Below are 18092 nucleotides of genomic sequence, written 5' to 3'. Positions count from 1 at the left end.
AGGAAACAATGCCTACTTCGATTTCCATAAATTTTAATTTAGTTTAGGAGCTTTCAGAAGAAGTAACAAACCAGATTTCTGAACACTATGACAGAGTCTCTGAAAGTCAGAGTGTAGGCAGTGATAATTCTAGAGATCGGGTTCATTGAAGTTATTGCTTCACCTGTTTATTAATTAGACCTTTAGAGTTGTACGACCAGAAGTTGGTATGTTGAGTAAAATGTAAATAAAACAATACATAAGACATTGGATCCCCTATTTAGTAAAATAGCAAAGAAAACATCAGGTGTAAAAACGTATTTGTTTCAGGAAGCAACTGAACTGAAACTGTTCAGGAAATGAGGTCAATTTGTTCTGCATTAATCAGCATCAAATGGCGTTTAAGTCGTTTTTCAGATTTGTTGAACGTCACATCGACCTTAAGCTCTTCAAATCAGGGATTTCTGGAATGTTCTAATTGTCAACTGATCCCGTGTAATAAAAATAGATTAAAAAATGCTTAAAGTTTCTATAAGCAAAAAACCCCCTGCATATCTACCCTCATTTTATCCATAATAGAACAATCTAAACTTACATTGCATATTTCTCTCATTATTTTGCCTTTATGCACCTTTTTGTAAGATTATTTTTTGTGCGTTTATCTGAGATAGGACAGTGGATAGTCTGAAATCAGGGAGTCGGGAAAGAAGCCACAGGTAGGACGAGAACCTGGGCCACCAGCCCACCTGGAAGACCACACGAGGCGTGCGCTCCAACCACTGCACCCCTCTCTACTAAAGGCCTTTAGTGTGCAAGGTTCACACAAGAAGCGATTTCACCGCGAAGCTTCAAGTTGTTTTTGTGCAGTTTGAAAGAGAGCTGACTGGGAAATAAATAAAACACAAAACATGTCATGACTTTCATAAAACTTTTAATTTGTTTCATTCAAGACCATTAACAAAAGTACATGAGAACCTCTGTACGTGGTTTAACTGAAACCCAGTGATCTCCAAAGTTGAAATTAATTTTGACTGTTACTTAATGTGCAGAGGCACAACAGCATCCCCACCGAGTCTGCAGAGCACAATAACTGATAACCTGTTTCTTGATGCTTTTATTTATTTATTTTTTTTGCTGGATTTTTATTACTTTACCTCTCTCTCTCTCTGTTAAGTTAAATTTGTTTCATTATATCTCAAGTTTGAACTTTCACTAAGAAGAAAAAAAAAAAAAAAAAAAAAAAAAAAAGCACACAATACATACAGTATAGTTCAACCCACAGGTTTGGGATGCATATCAGTATTATTTCTACTAGAAAAGAAAAGCCACCCTAAGATTGTTCTGAATGTTTGTCTTTTTATTTCCTTTTGCTTGTAGTTTTTAGGCACCTTATTATTCTTACTTTATTCAATATTAGCAGATTGAGTTTCAATGAAAAAAAAAAAGGAAAAAAAAAAGAAAAGAAAAAATATGTGCAAGAAAAAAAACATTGTATAAAAGAACTGCAGATATAAGATGCCACGAGGAATTCTGCACCTGGGAAAAATTGCTTAAGTGGAGCATGTGAATACCAAAAAGGTATCTAAAGGCTCCAGATGGGTTAAAGTAAATCCCATTAGATTACATCGCTCTCCCACTCACACACACACACCATGCTTTCACTTCAGCTCTTCAATAAAGCATTTTAAAAACTGCTCAAAAAAACCGAGCAGAGAAGAATCCTCAGTTTAAGCTCGCACATATGAGAAATATGATCCTCCTTATGGAGGGAACTTTGCTTTATGCGTCTTATAGGAAAGCATACAGTAGTGGAAACTTTTGTGCGTTTCCAGGGGTAAGCAAAAGTATGAGAGAAAGAAAAAAAAAAATGGAGCCGACGCTTAAAGACATGCCAACAGTCACACTCTACTCACACGGGACAGATTACAGGTGCAGAATTCCAGACAAAGCAGATTCAAACGATCAGGACGCAGACAAACACACAGTCACCACTCTGATTTAGAGAGACACGACCCTCAGAAACAAATACCTCGGTTGCACACTATAATGACTTTAGGATACATCACACGTACACACTCAGAGATCCCATGTACACTGCAGTTTGGAACTCAAGAACCGCATTCATGGGAGGCAGGGAGCTGGAATAAGAAGTTCCCGCGCAGGTTTTAATGGGGACAAAGATTACACATGCCGATTACTGTATGTGTGCGTACGCTTTCTGAATTTTTTTAATTTATTTTTTTTAAGGAGTTTGTGTACAAGCATGTGTCAAATCATATTCCCTCGTACCCCGTTGTGCCTTTCAGGACATCATCCAACAACACCAAACAGGGTGGGCTCTGTATTGCTCAGTCGATTACACCAGGCTGGCGCGTCTTGCGCTCCACATTGAAGCCCTGCAGACACAAGAGTGAAACAACTGTTCAGTTTCCTCACTGAGAGAGCGTTAAAGAAAACAAAGAAATGCACTTGGTAAAAGATCAATCCAAAGAAATTACTTTATTGCAAAGACAAAATGTGGCAGTGGTACAGGATTGGTCCTACCTTTGAATTATCGGGGCCGCGGGGCTGTCTTACAATGACCAGACGAGGAGCACTGGCATCGTCAAGAGTGATGCTCTTCAGTCTGTTCACCAGACGATCAGGACGTGGAGTTGCAACAGGTTTAGGCCCCTCACTGTGGTGGTAGAAAGACCAGTAATGACAATTTAAGCATTAGTCAACTCGTATGTGTTGACAGTAAGTTCGGCATCGTCAGCAGGAGCCCTCACCTCACTCGTCGCACATTGCAGGCACTACATTTTCCTGTGCGTTGATTGAGGACAACCGAAAACTCCACCTCATCCCCAGTCTGGAGCTCCAGGCCATCCTGGACCTCTTTCACATGGAAGAACAGCTTCTTGCTCTCACCAACTTCATATGTGATGAAGCCAAACTAGAAGAAACAAAACACATCAGCATTCATGGACATTTGCTGTCTCCAGCATTGAGAGAGAGCGTGTGTGTGAGTGAGTGCGAGTATATCTATACTGAGTTTTAGTTAAGTTGATCTCTACCTGGTCTTTGACACACTCCACCATGGCTCTACGTTGAGGGACCACATTGCACGCCATCTTCTGTGCAGTTTGGGTTACTGTGCACACCTGGAACTTCACAAGTTCACCTTTCTGCAGACAGTCTGCCTTGTTTGCCATCCCCATGATACCAAAGGGATAATTCTGACCTTTCACCCCACCTGAAACAAGGAAACACATTTAATAACCACAAAATCATTATTAAAAAGCAACTACAAGTTCAGCATACGCTTCATAAATCTAACACCAACCTTCCTCTGCGACTTCGATAAGCCCTTGGTATTCTGTCTGTGAAGGATCCACACTGCGTAAGGGACGGATGACTTTACCCATCATCACTGTAGCCACAACATCGTCACCAATGCCATTCACTGTAAGAGTACAAACGTGGGCTTTTATAGTCACCGTCATGTCTAAAAGGAAATGCTTAAATCAAAGAAATGAATCCCCCTCATACCTGCAGCCACTTTAGTAACCTTCTCAGCGCTGACTTTGTTTCCTTTCCCCTTCGAGAGAGTGTACTCCACCGTGTCACCCAGCTCCAAGTTCTCCAAATCGCCACACATTTCACTAAGACGAAAACAGACCGTCATGAATCTACAGATCTTTGGATGACAACATACAAATCAGTCACATGCGTCTTGTTTTTGTTACCTGTAGTGAAAAAAAATCTCTTGATCATGATTCGCCGTCTCAATAAAACCAAAGTTGTCCTTCAGCGTGGCGACAAATCCATGCAGTCTCTTGGTGTTGGAGGAGTTTCTGTTGAGGACTCTGATGGAGACTGCACTCTGCAGGCCGGTTCGCTTCACTTCATTAATTGAAAACTCCACCTGAAAAAGGACGAGCGTGATCAGACACAATCCGAGGGGAAAATAAAAATCTGTTGCTAAGTTTAGTCTAACAATTTTCAACACAGTTCTGAAAATAATGGGACTATAGAAATAGCAGGCCTCATACTGATTCAAATCCCATCTGACTTAAAGTACCTTATCTCCGGCTTGTGGGAGACCTCCCCCCTCCAGGTCCTTGGCATGAAACGGTACAGTAAGCTTCACTCCACAGTCTTCATATGCAATTGTTCCTTCCTCAGTTTCCTACAGAAACCAAACAAAAACCATTATCTTTCCAATTATTACAAAATTTGAAAGCTGTTCCGGTTGCTCCTAGCAAAGCCGATTTGCTTGTCAGCACTACACCTCAACTAAACCGGTGCACACTACCTCGTGTCATAACTGATTCAATGAGATGAGCGCATGTAGTTGATTAAAAGATGGTGTGCAGACGGCCTACATAAGCATACCCGAGGCACCGGCATGTCACTCTAGTTGGTTAGTGTTAGCTCGGTCTGCCGCAACAGCTCTGAGATACGGCCTACAACGCAGGGCTGCATAATTACTCATTTTTGGCGAAGCTGCGTGAATAATTTGTAATCCCTAATATGCTGTGTGTTGCTACAAACTTGAATAATTTAATTGTTTCAGTGTAAAAATCAACTCTTAAAGCTAAATAAAAAACAAACGTTAAGACCAGAGCGTGGTGGAGTAAGAATCACTCGACCAGCTGCTGTTAAGATTAAGAAGGACTGAAAGAAGTGGTTTAATTAGAAATCATTCTGAAATTTAAATGGGGATTCCTGTCTGATCAGTAACTGTGCAGCCCTACGACACACTCAGTGGAATAAAGAGTTCTCGTTTCTAAATGTTATCAAATGGTGGTCAAATACCATGCTGTAAAACAAAAGGGTTAAAGAGGCAATCAGCGGGCCAGAGGCCTGCACGCACACTGACCTTTTCTACAACTTTACCCTTCAAAAGTAGAGAGAGGAAATAGTTCATCACACTGGTAAATCCGGTGATCTTAAACTGCTGTATTGGTTGATTCTTGTTTTAGACTAAATGTTAGGACGATCAAAATGCTAAGATTTGTACTAACAAATGAGCATTTTAATCATTACTGCTGCTTCATGCACATCCTACCTTGTCTTTTTTCTAACCAGCATGAACAGGATGATGTCATTGAAGAAGAAAACAAAGAAGACAATTAAAAAAAGAAAGGTAGTGGACTTGAGTGAGTAACTATAATGCGTCTGTTTTAAACGTTACCAAGGTATTGCTCTGTGTAATGTGTCACAATTGTTCAATATTATACCTTTTCTTTTCCCCTGGTGGGACTGGTATTCTTGTTGGAGGTGGCCACAAGCTCTTTCTCCACCACGCCCACAAAGCGCTGCTCAGACTGGGTATGGAAGGACACCGTGCCCTTGGGCAGCTTCTTGATTCGCACTGCATGATTCCTTTGAGCCGACAGCATATCCTGCCAACAACAGAAGAGCCGCTTACAGAATGCACATTCAAGTCCATGAAAGATGATACAAATGTGCCGGCTTAAATGACCATCCAGGATACATACTTTTGCGAAAAGGTTATAAAGAGGACCTACAGGCACAACAGTGAACTCCACTTCATCGGAGATGTGCAGCTGACTCTCCTCTAGGACTTCACTGAAGTGAAAAAACATCCTTGCGTCTCGATCGACACATTTAATGAAGCCAAAGCCATCGCGGATTGCTGCAATCACACCCTGCAAAGAGACGGGTTGATGTAAAGATGCTGTCTGAAAGGAGCATTCACTTCAGTTACATGAACGCAGCCCCTTCAATATGATAAAGTCCCTCATCTGTACAACAATGCAAGAAAAACGTGCATCCTTGTTAGAGGAAAAGTTTATGTTCTGAATGAAAGTACAATCCTGTTACGCTAAAACGGAACTAAGTATTTATTTTTCTTTAATCCGCCATCCTTATTGGACAGGATGTCAACATCTCTGTTCACATGAAACATATCTTCCCCAGGATGCCTCTCGTAGTCTGACGCTAGTCTCCTTTGTTCGTGTGCATATCTCACCATTTCTCGGGTCTCCTTTGTGAAGTCAAAGGTGTCTGGGTAGATGTCGATGTTTGTGGCCCTCTCCAGCTTGTCTCTGCGGTCGGTCGAGATGTTGAACTGAATGTGGTCTCCCTCCAGCAGAGTCACCTTGGACTTTGTGTCCTTTTCACCAAACGGTAGCTCCTTGTCAGTGAAACCAATCCGGGCACTAATACGACCGGGGAGAGGGTCGTTCTATGGAAGGAAAGATTTGTTGAAAAACTATATCACACTCTTGCTTGGTGGTTCATAGTGAAAATGTTTGATTTATCAGCAAAATAATTTTCACAAATAAGAGAATTAAACATGCCTGACTTTTAATCTACTTGCCTGGTTTTTGGTGGGAACCTTGGGTATGACCTTGACGACAGTGCCTTCAAACTGCTCAATGCTGATATCCTCAAAGATGACTGTCCCCTGGGGGAGCAGTCTCACATCTGTGGCCACCTCTTTACCCTACAGACACAAGCACATTAAATGTGAAGACTACACATTCTCAGGAAAATCAAAAAATGTCAAAGTGGGTCCAAAGTGGATATGTGTGCGTTTACAAGCAGCTCAGATCTGTGTCCTCTCTCTGGGAGCTGCACACCTGAGTCCAATTAGTGCTCAAGATGGAGGAGGTGATTTAGAGTTGCAGGTAGTGTTGTCAATTGTGCTGCCTCGTTGAAAAGTATTACCACAGCGTGAAACGAATGCAGAGGTCATCTGTATGTCCACCATGAAATAATTTCTTCAGGGCAATTTACATCTTGCCCCGATCAAATATTCTTGTGGTACTGCACAGAGCTGCATGTTTAGAACTTTCTGTCAGAACACCAGCACTGGCTCGCACACACACTTAGCAGAAGTATTGTAAGGAGTGCTTGGCTCTCCTCTTAAAAGGTTTCATTTTCTCTCCCAAAGCAGGAACCACTCTGCATGTTTTAGATTTCCTTTCATTTTTTTCAAGAGATAATTTGTGACTATTTAGCTGGTCTGACAGGAAGGCATCATTCTCATACATGCACATCATGTTCCTTTCTGGGGAAAATCAAAAGATCTGCCTCCTACAGATAAAATGAATTCTTACATGCTGATAAAAGGATGACAAAATGATCATAAAATAATGCAAATACACTGTACCAATGAATTTAAGTACGTTAAACATTTAGTTTCCTATAAAGAAACCCAAAACCTTTCCACATAAAAAGTGCAGACTAAAGCATCTCGCACCCACCTTACTTAAATTTATGACTAATAATGACAGCAAATGTTAATTTAAATCACTAAACATTACAGATATGAATAAGAGCAGTGGTCTTATTCATATCTGTCTTCCCTTTTCTCTACAACACTGATTATTAACAGACTGATTATTCCATCTATGAAAAGGATGTAAAACCATTTTTGCTTGAAGCTATAGTGAAGACACACCCGTCTCGTCTTTTCACTGCAAGTCAATTATTTATCGAAAATTAGCAAATAACGACCGTAGCAAATCTTAAAGTCACACTATGATTGTTAAAACCAAAAGCCGAGACTCTAAAGATACATGACTTGTGATATTAAGTCTTGAAGTTGCACATTTGTTTAACGCTTCGGCCCATTTTTACAGTTCCGCGGTTTGATGACACGACGCTAACAACGATTTTGTTTTCTTAAGTGCCTTTCGACAGTTTTTTCTAGCCGGCGGTCGACTCACTCGCGGTTTGGTTGCCATACAAAGCTCTTAACCACGAGGTCTCTTAAATCAACAATGCCAAACACGTTATAAAACCAGCGCTCCGAGACGCGGATTTAAATCGCAAACTTTAAAGCCTTCAGCTGCGAAGCTAGCGAGCTAGCAACGGAACATTATTATCTAACCGTGGAACAAAGACGAAGATGTTAACCTGTTTGACAAAGAAAAACTGCAGCAAGTAGCCGACAGGGACTTTTTTTTTTTTTTTTTTTTTTAAACATCAGAAACATTATATTTCCTATATTATTTGATGGTCAGCCATGACCGATATAAAGTTACCTGAACGTCATCCATCTTGCAGGTGTTACTGTGTGACGTCACGCTTATGCCCACAATACCACAGTCCATAAACATCTTCACCACGTTATAAGATCTGTAACAATGTGCAGGCCTTGTCAGATGACAATGGCATCAGTTGTGGGGATATACATCTCACTGGAAAATCTTGAAATAATTTTCCAGGACATTTGTCTTTTTTCCTCTTATTTCCCATGATTATAAAACCAAATGTGTTAATTACTTAATGTGTTTCACATTGGGCCGGATACCTCTGCTAGATCCAGGTTAGTCAGGCTAGGAGCCACTGCACATTGCATGGTTGTCCCAGCAACTTCCCATATTTCTCCAGTCCCTTTGCATTTATTGATTGATTTTATTTTGCAAATGTTTTCTTATCTTTTAAAATGAAGGTCAATCGTTTTAACCCCCCTTAATGTGTTCAGTCTCCACTATGACCCTCAGTTTTCGTGGTGGATGTCATACAGTAACTATGTGTTGAGTCAAATTGCTACCAGGTAGCTTCTTGGAAGAAAAGGTGAACAACGCTTTACACCTACATTTCTGTCCTTAATGGTAAATTCCACGTCATCTCCAGCCTGTAGAGCCTCCAGATCACCCTTGAACTCGCTGTAGTGAAAGAAGATCTCCTTCACGACGTCCGCTCTCTCAATGAATCCAAACGCCTCCTGAAAATGCATCACAACGCTGGGTTAACAGGGAAGTCAAAGATAAGCCTAAATGAAGCAGGTGTATAATGTCAGTGTCCCTTACCTTGGTAGCACACACCACACCCTGGCACCTCATTTGCTTTTTCTTCACAAGTTGAATATTACGAGCACTAACTGCACCAGTGCTAAAAAAACAAAACACAAAACAAAAGAGTGACATATAGAAACTAGTTTCAAACTTGGAATGACCAACTAAAATAATCATTAAACTGAATTTCAGACTCACTGCTTGTTGGTCTCCATGTAAAAGCTAACTTTGTCGCCTGTGTCCAGGTGGAGATTACCTTCCACATCATCAGGAGTGTAGGTTAGGTAGAAGACTTCCTGTGGAGTCAGTAAAAACAAAATCAACTAAGGAATTTCACATTTAAGACCATCCATTAAGAGAGAGAACGCCAACACATCTAGGACAGTAAGCTGTGTGATGTGGAGGCTGATAATGCCTTAATCAAATCAAAACAGACGCAGCTCAGAGAGGCTAATGGCATCATGATCGACAACATCTGTCTATACATTTTGAGTTTTGGTGTATTAAAACATTGCCATGCCTGACATACAAGAAATTAGATGGTATTGGCTGGAGGAAGCTTTAAATGTTTCATTCTGCATTTCATTTACCAAACTAGCTACAGTCCACGCCACTCGTCTTACCCCGTTCCGTTCGTAACAAACGCTGCCAGTCGGCACCTGGCCAGGAGCAGACTTTCCATCCAAATGCATGGGGATGGACGAGACAACCTGCAGGAAGGTGAAAACGGTTAGCAATCTAAGATTTTCCAATCGAAGACAGAATGTTGATTGTAAATAAAGAAGCCCAACTAAAATACTAATGCACAGATAATGGATGAAATGGCTGAATTTCAAATGTCACAGTAACAAGTATGTCAAGTGTCACGGATGTGGTGCACCATCCACAAGTTATCGGCACGGACCGTTTATGATTTTTCTTCACTGAGAAATGTTGGCTCCGATATACGCCCTACACCTAGTCACATTGTTCTCTGTGTTACATTTATATTTCCGTGTAAACTTTAATTGTAAATAATGAGGCAAGTACAGAAGTCCAAAAGCACCGAGTGCCCCTGTTGAGCTCAAGCTAATGAAGTACATTTTCGGAGAAGTCTTGAGTTCTATATAAGTTTTTCAATGAGAAATTAATACACCAATTATAATGGATCACTTGACTATATTTGTTCAATAGACATTCTATACTAATCAGCACTCATGCATGTCAGCACAACAAGCCAAATCTGAAGGTAAAATTGCAAAAACTTTGTGGATAAAGTTATTCTGAAATTTTAGATGTGGGATTACAGGGGGAGGGGGTTTCTAATTTCACAACGTACTTACAAATTACATCCCCTGCCCCAAAAAGAAAAGACAATGGGCCATGTAAATATAAATATTAGGTGGACAGACAAGGACAGAACCAAAAATAAAATGGTGTTCCTTAACTGGATGAATATAACCATGCAGCACAGTAAAGGGATAGGCGTGCAGGTCTGGCCCCACCTGGCCCGAGATCCGCTCCTCTGGCAGCACCTCTGGCTTTATCTTTAGCAGCTTCACTGCTATGGGCTTGCCAGTGCGCCTGTCAGAGGAAAGCTCAAACTCAACATCATCTGAGGAGAGAGAAGCAGAAGACAACCAAACACTTAACACACTCTGCTTAATAATACACAGACAACTTATGTTTCAGTAACCCAGCTCAGGTGTTTTAAGTATTTAAGATCCGAGGACAAGTTCAGAAACTTTCACCTCCTATTTTCAGCTCCTGCAGGTTGCCATTGTACTGGGAACAGTGGAAAAAGAGACGAGCCTGACGTTCTGAGCACTGGATGAACCCATAGGAGGTCAACAGCTTCTCAACCACGCCGATCTCTCTGATGCCAGGCCCTGTGCCGTTGGCATATGCAGTGTGTCCATTGTTATGGAGCATGCCAGGGTCAAAACTCATCTGGGGAGAGAGAGAGAGAAGCACGTATTGAAATGGATCCAGCAAGGGCTCAATATGAAGCAGGCAAAATAACAAAAACCGTTTAATGTGGTGTTTAAGGCCAACCTTAAAGAACAAAAAATAAACGCTTCAAATCATGCAGGTTCAGCACATTTTAAAAGTTGATAAAAAGAAAGAAAGAAAAGCAACAGTCTGGGGGGGGGGGGGGGGGGGGTCTTTTCTTCCGTAGAGGAAAACAGTGATAATACCTGGAACAAACTTGTTTGAATCTTCAAAACAAACAAGAAAACGACAGTTTGTGTAAAAGTAACATGACGTCTAGAAACCAAAGTCAACTCAAATGTCAAGTGATTTTAGTCTCATATCACCTAAAAAAAAAAAAAAACGCCAACACCACCATCATGTCATGCAATTCATGTTAGACAAGTGTTTGAAAAACGTCCTCTTTCCTCAACAAGCCCACTAACAAATCCTGATAAGGTCACTTAAAATCATCCCGTTACACTTCACACCATGCTGTTAACAAACATTGCACGAGCACAGCTGCTCACAGGGCTGTTAGAGTCAGTGTTTGCACCACCAAACATGCCCTCTTACTGATCTCTGATACAGAGGAGTCCGCTTGTGTTTTTTACTTCCAGGGTTGGGACGACATGAGACGGAATGGGAGCGGGGTATAGGCACAGGGTCGGTAGAGGAAGAGGGGGTGGGGCCAGTGTTGCGCGCCACTGGTGGTTCGGAAGAGCCTCTTTCCATTTCTGACGCTGGAGTTAGGGCAGGAATATGCTGTTGGAAGGAGGCAGCAGCGTCATGATGATTTCACATTTTTTGCCAAGCTGCCCCACTTCAACCCGTTTAATGAGCTCAAGTTGCCTTCCACTGGACATGGATAAAGCATGCCATGTTGCAGGAACAGTAAATCTAAAATTTTTTTCGAAGGCCCAACAAAAATGTTTCAGCGAAGTCACAGCGAAGCACAAGATGCTTCCGTGTACAAAGATTTCTACATTTGCTGTCTTATTATATATTCAGAAGCCCTTCATGACCTTCTCCAAAACCCTAAAAAGGAGTTCCTGAAACCAAAAGACCAAGCAGCAGTCCATTTGACCGCTCTGAAACGATACCTCCTTTATCACGACTAAGTAATCAATCACATTAAAGAGACACTTGTGTTTCCCAACATTAAAAAGACAGAACTGAAAATATCGACCAACATCTTTGCACTGCCAATTTATGGGGAAGTAGTTTAAGTCGAGTGTTGCAAAGTTTACTAAAGGTCGAGTAAAAGGAAAAAAAAACAACTTAAGATGGAGAATCAGAAAATGCAAATGACAGCGGTGCATCTACAGTGGACAGAGTTGGTGATGGGTTATGAGTGGGGTCCCAGAGCAGCCTCTTTTCTTTTAGGACCTATCGCAAACTTTACTTAAAAATTTCCCATTGGACCAATAGGTAAAGTCTTTTTTTTTGCCCCACATAGTTTTGTCTGTTGCCAAGGCGAAATAACTCAAGATTGTGACGCAAAATAAATCTAAGATGGAACTTTTTTTTGTTTTTTCTTTAAATCAATGAAGACTCTTTAGGAGTTGTAAAACAAAACCTAAACGTCAAATTGAACAAGTCTTAACGCCAGAACACCCCTCACCCTGCAACAAAACTGAATAGAGGCTTGTCTCGGGAGCCCGAAAAGGATGGAAGAGGTTAGGCCATTGACAGCAGAGAAATGCAGGGCAAGGTGGGTGGATGGTGTTCAATGGGGTGGGGCACGTAGAAAAAGAGGTGGGAAGGTGGAACTTACGGATCGGCCATATGGCGACAGGCTGAGTCCGACAGGGGAGGTGCTGCTCAGGTCAGCGCTAACAAACGCGGTGGGTGGCGACGCAGGCAAGGTAAACTCAACAAAGCCTTTCCAGGGGCTGCCCATATTTTCCCATAAACTCGGCCCAAACTTGCTCGAGCACTTGCTGAACTTGATTACTTGTCTGTTTTTTTTTTTTTTCTTTTTTTCTTTTTTGGCTTCACTGTTAAGTTCTATTTCCTATGTAACCACCCAAATGATACACCGCTGGATGTCTGCAAGGGTGAAGAGAAGGAACAAACATAACGGGTAAGGCAGATAGGTCAGCCAGTGTGCCAAGTGTCACAAACAAAAGGAAAATAGCTGCGGGCTTTTGTTCCCAAGGAGAGGCCGAAATCAGGGAGGACAAGATTTGATACAGCAGAAGAGGAAAACGTGCGTGCTGGGTGTGGGAAGGCAATCAAATCATTCTCAATTGAATAACCCGTTTAACTGTTTGGAGCTGGTGCTGCCAGTTCAGCTGGCTTACACTGAAGGACTATTTTCGGCAAATAGAAATGTAGAGGTTACCGAGATGTTAAACTCAAAAGTTGTAGTATTAATTATATTTTATTAAATTTCAATCAAAATCCTTTGATTACATCTTTGTCATTTTGATTTTTTTCCCCCCATCTTGTTTACCATTTCTATGACACTGCCATCCTGAGGTTGTGCTTTACATAATCACAACCTGAAATTTCGAGGCCCAGACTAATGGACGAGATTCCAACGATGGATAAACTTTTAATACTTAAAAGACATTTTTAAAATAATACCACAGATGTTTGTTTGTCCAAGTTAAATGCGTTTCAAATAAACTGATACCATATAGACGTAGACAAATCAGCACAGCTTTACAAACCAAAATCACAACAGGGTGTTACGCAATCTTTGTTTATGGTCTGGATATTAGGCGGTCAAATAAAGTCTCAATACCTCTTATCAAAAGTTTTATCTGGAGTATTAACGCGGATACATTGATATATTTTCAGCAATTTGAGTGAGGAAATCGTCCAAAAATAGACAAATGAAAACAAACAGCATTTTAAATGTACAGTCATTATTTACATGATGAAGGGACTACAACTGAAACCAACCTTTATGTGTCGTCTTGAATCTTGGAGGTTCTTGCAGATCTCTTCACGCACACAGCTGAACACACACACACACTTGTTACAGGTTTCTGGCACAAGTTCTGGATGGTTGCATAAAGCAAAAAAGGGGGCGAAATCTTAGCACAAAAAAGGCAAATGCAGGTGTAATAACACTGCTTAGAAGAAAATATAATGAACACAGTGGGAGACGTAGAGGGGGGGGAAAAACAGGGGGATCTATGGGGGGAAAAAAACTAGCAGACAGCAGCCCACTCCACACCCCGGTGGTGAGTCGGTGGTGTGGTGAGGATGAGGAGGGCTAGGAGCAGCGTTGGGACGTGTGCTTTGTCAAAGCTGTTGAGTAGGCACAAACTTCTGGTTTCAGATCAGTCGTTTTCTTCTCGGAATATGCTTGGGTGTTGGATTGCTTCTCTTTCCGCGTTTCAATTGGGCTGATGTGCGTCTTCTTTGGTCGTTTAAGGATTTGGTTACTTCTTGTGTTTTTTTTTTAAACCTTGAAGTGATCCTATATTTTGTTTTCCATGTGTCTTCGGTGTTGCAACTTTGCTTGTTTTGGAAGGTTGATCTTCAGTTTCTTTGTTGTGATCTGAACTTGAAGCAGTTGCGGATGGTACAAAAATTCAGTTCCGTGTCACTTCATACTGTCGGAGAGGAAAAGCAGAATACGTTAGCTTGGAAGGACGAATTACTTTCACTTAAATATTTGTTGTTAAACAATTTAACATTGAGACAGAGAAATTCTATGACACTGTTAAATGAATGTCATTCAGCATGAACAACAATAAACCCACAAGCCGCAGAGGGTTTTAAGTTTTGAGATCACTTCATTCTTGGCCCCCAGACTCACAAGTACAAAAATAGGTTTTCCTCAGATGCCTCTTGATCTACAGCCCACAGTGTTAGGCAGCTGACAGGCAGGGAAGAGCTGTGGCCCAAACAGTCCTTAGCATACCTGACAGTACATGCCGGTTTGTGCGTGTGTACCCTGTGAGCATGTTTTGCTAAACTTTGTTGGAAACTGTCCGTCAGTAGGTTATACTGGAGTGTTGTTGACCTACATATTCAGCATTGAAAACAAGCAGGATGAGCCAACCAGGGACACATGATATCTCTTCTGCTTTGCTGTGACTGTGTCTCAACGTCTCCCCCTCTTCTGACTTCCTGGAAGGTTAATTTTTAAGACCATACAATGCTTAAATTAATTCCTCACAGAATTGGGGGGTGGGGGCGCACGCTTAAAAGCAATCAGATTAAAACTTCAAATCTAGATTAACGTTAAAAACAACATACGTTTTGTTCGCAATAAAAGGAGATTATTACAGAGTATGATAAACAAGATCTAAAACTGTGTGACCCAGTGACAGTACAAAAAGTACAGTCAGCTAACACAAGATGGGTCAGCGAAGTAGGCTAAAGGTTGTGAGCAATGAAAAGAAACGACTCTAGTAAAAACAACCTGGGAGGAGAGAGGGGGGTTTTCTGCTCCTCTTTCAGCTTTGGTGACGCAGAAAGCAGGAAAACAGTCCACCCACAAAACCACAAGCTCCGATTGGCCGTTTCAGCACATACTAACAAATAATAAACTACAGTTTAGCTTGCTTATCATACAAAAAAATAAAGACCAGGGGAACGTGCCAAATGATTAAATATAATATCAATAGTCTATCGTGGTTGTACCCCTATGTGGTCCTGAACAAACAGCAGTTCTGACAGGACCAGCAGCCATGTGACTTCCTAGCAATCCGCCATCCTCAGCTGGAAACGCTAACACGGCCTGATCCAACACGTTGCGGCAGGAAAGCTGCTGAAAACGTCACTATCTATGCTAGCGGGCACATTTGTAAAATAAAACAAAGGGGGGTTAGGGTCCTTTAAACAATCCCACATTTCAGGACGTTTGCTCTTTTGTTATACTGCTTATTAAATGTATTGCTTTTTACAGTCACAATAATCGTCTTAATGACCTTGCAGTGGACAAAAAGAACCCAGGCTGATTAGCATCGTGCTAACAGTGGTAAACAGCAGATACCCCCGGGCGTTTCCAACTTTAAGCTCAAAAGAAAAATCAATTCACTGCGTCATGAAAATCAACACATTTCAGCTGAGTAGTTTTTTTTATTATTTAATTTATTCACTTTATTTTTGATTGTATGCATGCTGAAGTTTGGTACGTCTAAAAAGTCAGCACTAAACAGACTGCATTAAAAAAAAGCAATTTTTCTGAGGCTTAGCACAAAATCATCGGTCGTCATGGAAACGTCGGTACACTTCAGATTTCGACGTTAATTAATTGTAAATAAATCATACTTAGTAGGAGTGGTGCACTGCCGTGGTGCATAGAAGATGTACATGGGTCGACGGACTGATGCTAAAACCGAACTATTAGGTTATTTTAAATACTATTTTGTGTAGAAAGATAAACTATATTGACATTATGATTAATGGATTGTAATATTGCCGTTAACGGTTAAAAGGGAGGACAGTTTACAGCACGAGGACGGGACAACAAAGGAGCTATGGCAACACATACTCTGATCCTAACGTGTCAGAAATGTCCCAAACACACATTTTAACAAAGTGCTGTTTGTTTGACACATACAAAGAGCAATATTTTTAAAAACACGGCGTTGTCTATTAATACGTTTGACACCTCATTTAGACCGGGGCGTGTATTAAAGCTACGTGGCTAATAGCCGCTGCTGCTACAGTTAGCTTAGCAGGCTTCTTATGTGTGGTGATTTATGGGGAGAAAAAACACGGCGGCCCACCCAGGCCCCAGATCTGCCTACGACTTTCTTCAAGATATCCCGTTCAATTCAATACACATACGGTTCAGGAAAAGGCTTCGTTTAATATTGCCTTTGCAAAAAGAAGTATAAAGTGTTGCTTTAAAACGAAATATTAATATAAACTCACCCCAACAGCTTTCAGCACTGTCACCAGCGCCGCTAGAAGCAGCACGGCACATTACGTAGTGATTAAGGAAGCGGATATCGCGATATTTGACAGCGTCTGGTCGACCAGAGAGTCTATCGAAGGAAAGAGTGTATTCTGCGCTGCTGATGCTGTTAAATTGCAAAGATATGGGTGACAGGACATACAGATGCGTAGAAGTTGTTGTAATATCGTCTAGATTACTATTTAGACTCAAACATTGCGTAACTGTACATCTATGTTTTATGTAAATTGTTTTCAGATAATTGTTCACAACTTCCGGTCACCTGAAGGCGATCCACCCAGCAAAAGAAACTCTTCCCAGTGACATATCTTCTCCTACAATAGAATCTCCAAGAGCACACGTAGCAACTTGGTTTTTTTTTTTCAAGAACGAAATCCAGTGTGAAGAAAAGTCATTTAAGGCCACAACACTTCTCAATTAAACTGGAAGTTGTGCTTTTTTATTTAGAAATACAGATAATTATAAACCAAGATTTAACGAGTGGAGGAATGGCTTTAACTCTTAAGTTAGTCATTTTAACTTGTTTAAGACAAGCAATAACTTAAATTGATTTGATTAGGTTAAGTTAAAAAAAAAACGTCATGGGCTATATCGTTTCTCTTTTTTTCATTCAGTTATTCATATTTTTATTATACGTTCTTCATTTTATTTCTGCTGTTCTCACCTAACATGAGGCACATGACAGACATCCTGATGTTGGAAAGTGCCTTGTTTGTCTGTACTTGTAATATGTTCAAGAGCAAGAAAAAAACAACAACTAAGAAACAACAAAACATTGTGATCTTGTAGTAGTCTGCTGGGGAGGTGGGAGCACAGAGAGAGACAGGAAGAGGCTGAACAGACTGGTCAGGAGGGCCGGTTCGGTCCTGGACTGTTCTCTGGACTCTGTAGAGGAGGTGGCTGAGAGGAGGATGTTAGTGAAGCTGACATCCATCATAGACAATCCCTCTCCTGCATGACACTGTGGGGTCTCTGAGCAGCTCCTTCAGCAGCATACTGAGACACCCACCCTGCAAGACTGAGCGCTACCGCAGGTCATTCATCCCATCTGCAGTCAGACTGTTTAACAACATCCCGCCACATGACATGACTCTGTACTGTAATCACCTTGTCATTAATGTTACACACTGTGTGTTTTAATTCCTGTCTTTCCACGAGCAAAAGTGTACATAGTGTTTATGTTTATGCCTTGTATTATTTAAGTCTTTCTATTTTTTATCCCCCTTATTTAATTAATGTAAACTGAGTCATAGCTGTTCTTTTTTTGCTATTAATGCTGTTTATATTCCCTGTTTTACTGTTTTTGGAGCTGTTGTAACACCCAAATTTCCCCCATTGGGGGATCAATAAAGACTATCCTTATCCTTCAATGTAATAGATATCTTAAAAAGAGAACTCAGAAAACGAAGGATTCAGAATTTTATTGGATTTTTTTTAGACAAACAAAGTTTATTTGTTTTTTTCCCTTTCATATTATTACTTCCAGAAAGTAGAACACGTTAGATATTAAAAAG

The 18092-nt window shown here is 40.9% G+C and overlaps 1 protein-coding gene across 10 annotated transcripts; it reads right to left on the bottom strand.

The window, feature by feature from the left end:
- Positions 1-893: 893 nt before the first annotated feature.
- csde1 (cold shock domain containing E1, RNA-binding) lies at positions 894-16645 on the bottom strand. 10 transcript variants are annotated; one of them, XM_079360486.1, is made up of 23 exons: positions 16536-16645; positions 13602-14260; positions 12466-12740; positions 10469-10667; positions 10166-10332; positions 9362-9448; positions 8937-9034; positions 8754-8835; positions 8540-8668; positions 6311-6436; positions 5960-6175; positions 5466-5636; positions 5205-5369; positions 5033-5044; positions 4844-4861; positions 4043-4150; positions 3708-3886; positions 3511-3623; positions 3305-3424; positions 3036-3214; positions 2751-2914; positions 2524-2656; positions 894-2375 (listed from the first exon to the last, which is right to left on the bottom strand). In XM_079360486.1, the coding sequence occupies exons 3-23, from the start codon at positions 12589-12591 to the stop codon at positions 2328-2330; spliced, it is 2640 nt and encodes an 879-aa protein (XP_079216612.1). In that variant the 5' UTR covers positions 12592-12740; positions 13602-14260; positions 16536-16645; the 3' UTR covers positions 894-2327. The 10 variants fall into 10 exon arrangements, with proteins under 10 accessions (XP_079216612.1, XP_079216608.1, XP_079216611.1 ...); XM_079360482.1 differs by lacking the exon at positions 12466-12740 and adding an exon at positions 11265-11453; XM_079360485.1 differs by lacking the exon at positions 12466-12740 and adding an exon at positions 11265-11453 and having other exon boundaries at positions 5496-5636.
- Between the last annotated feature and the right edge of the window lie 1447 nt (positions 16646-18092).

This window comes from Symphodus melops, assembly GCF_947650265.1.
Source record: "Symphodus melops genome assembly, chromosome: 13".
Lineage (NCBI taxonomy): Eukaryota > Metazoa > Chordata > Actinopteri > Labriformes > Labridae > Symphodus > Symphodus melops.
Note: the sequence above shows the minus strand (reverse complement) of the source record. Positions and strands in the feature narration are given on the sequence as shown.

What these genes read in the sequence shown, in the direction of transcription:
- csde1 (XM_079360482.1), bottom strand. Translation starts at nt 11,423, where the DNA reads ATGGAAAGAGGCTCTTCCGAACCACCAGTGGCGCGCAACACTGGCCCC. An exon ending in TGCATGGTTATATTCATCCA is followed by an intron (nt 9,449 to 10,165) that starts GTTAAGGAACAC and finishes ACCTTCCTGCAG; the next exon opens with GTTGTCTCGTCCATCCCCAT. An exon ending in TACATGGAGACCAACAAGCA is followed by an intron (nt 8,836 to 8,936) that starts GTGAGTCTGAAA and finishes TTGTTTTTTTAG; the next exon opens with CACTGGTGCAGTTAGTGCTC.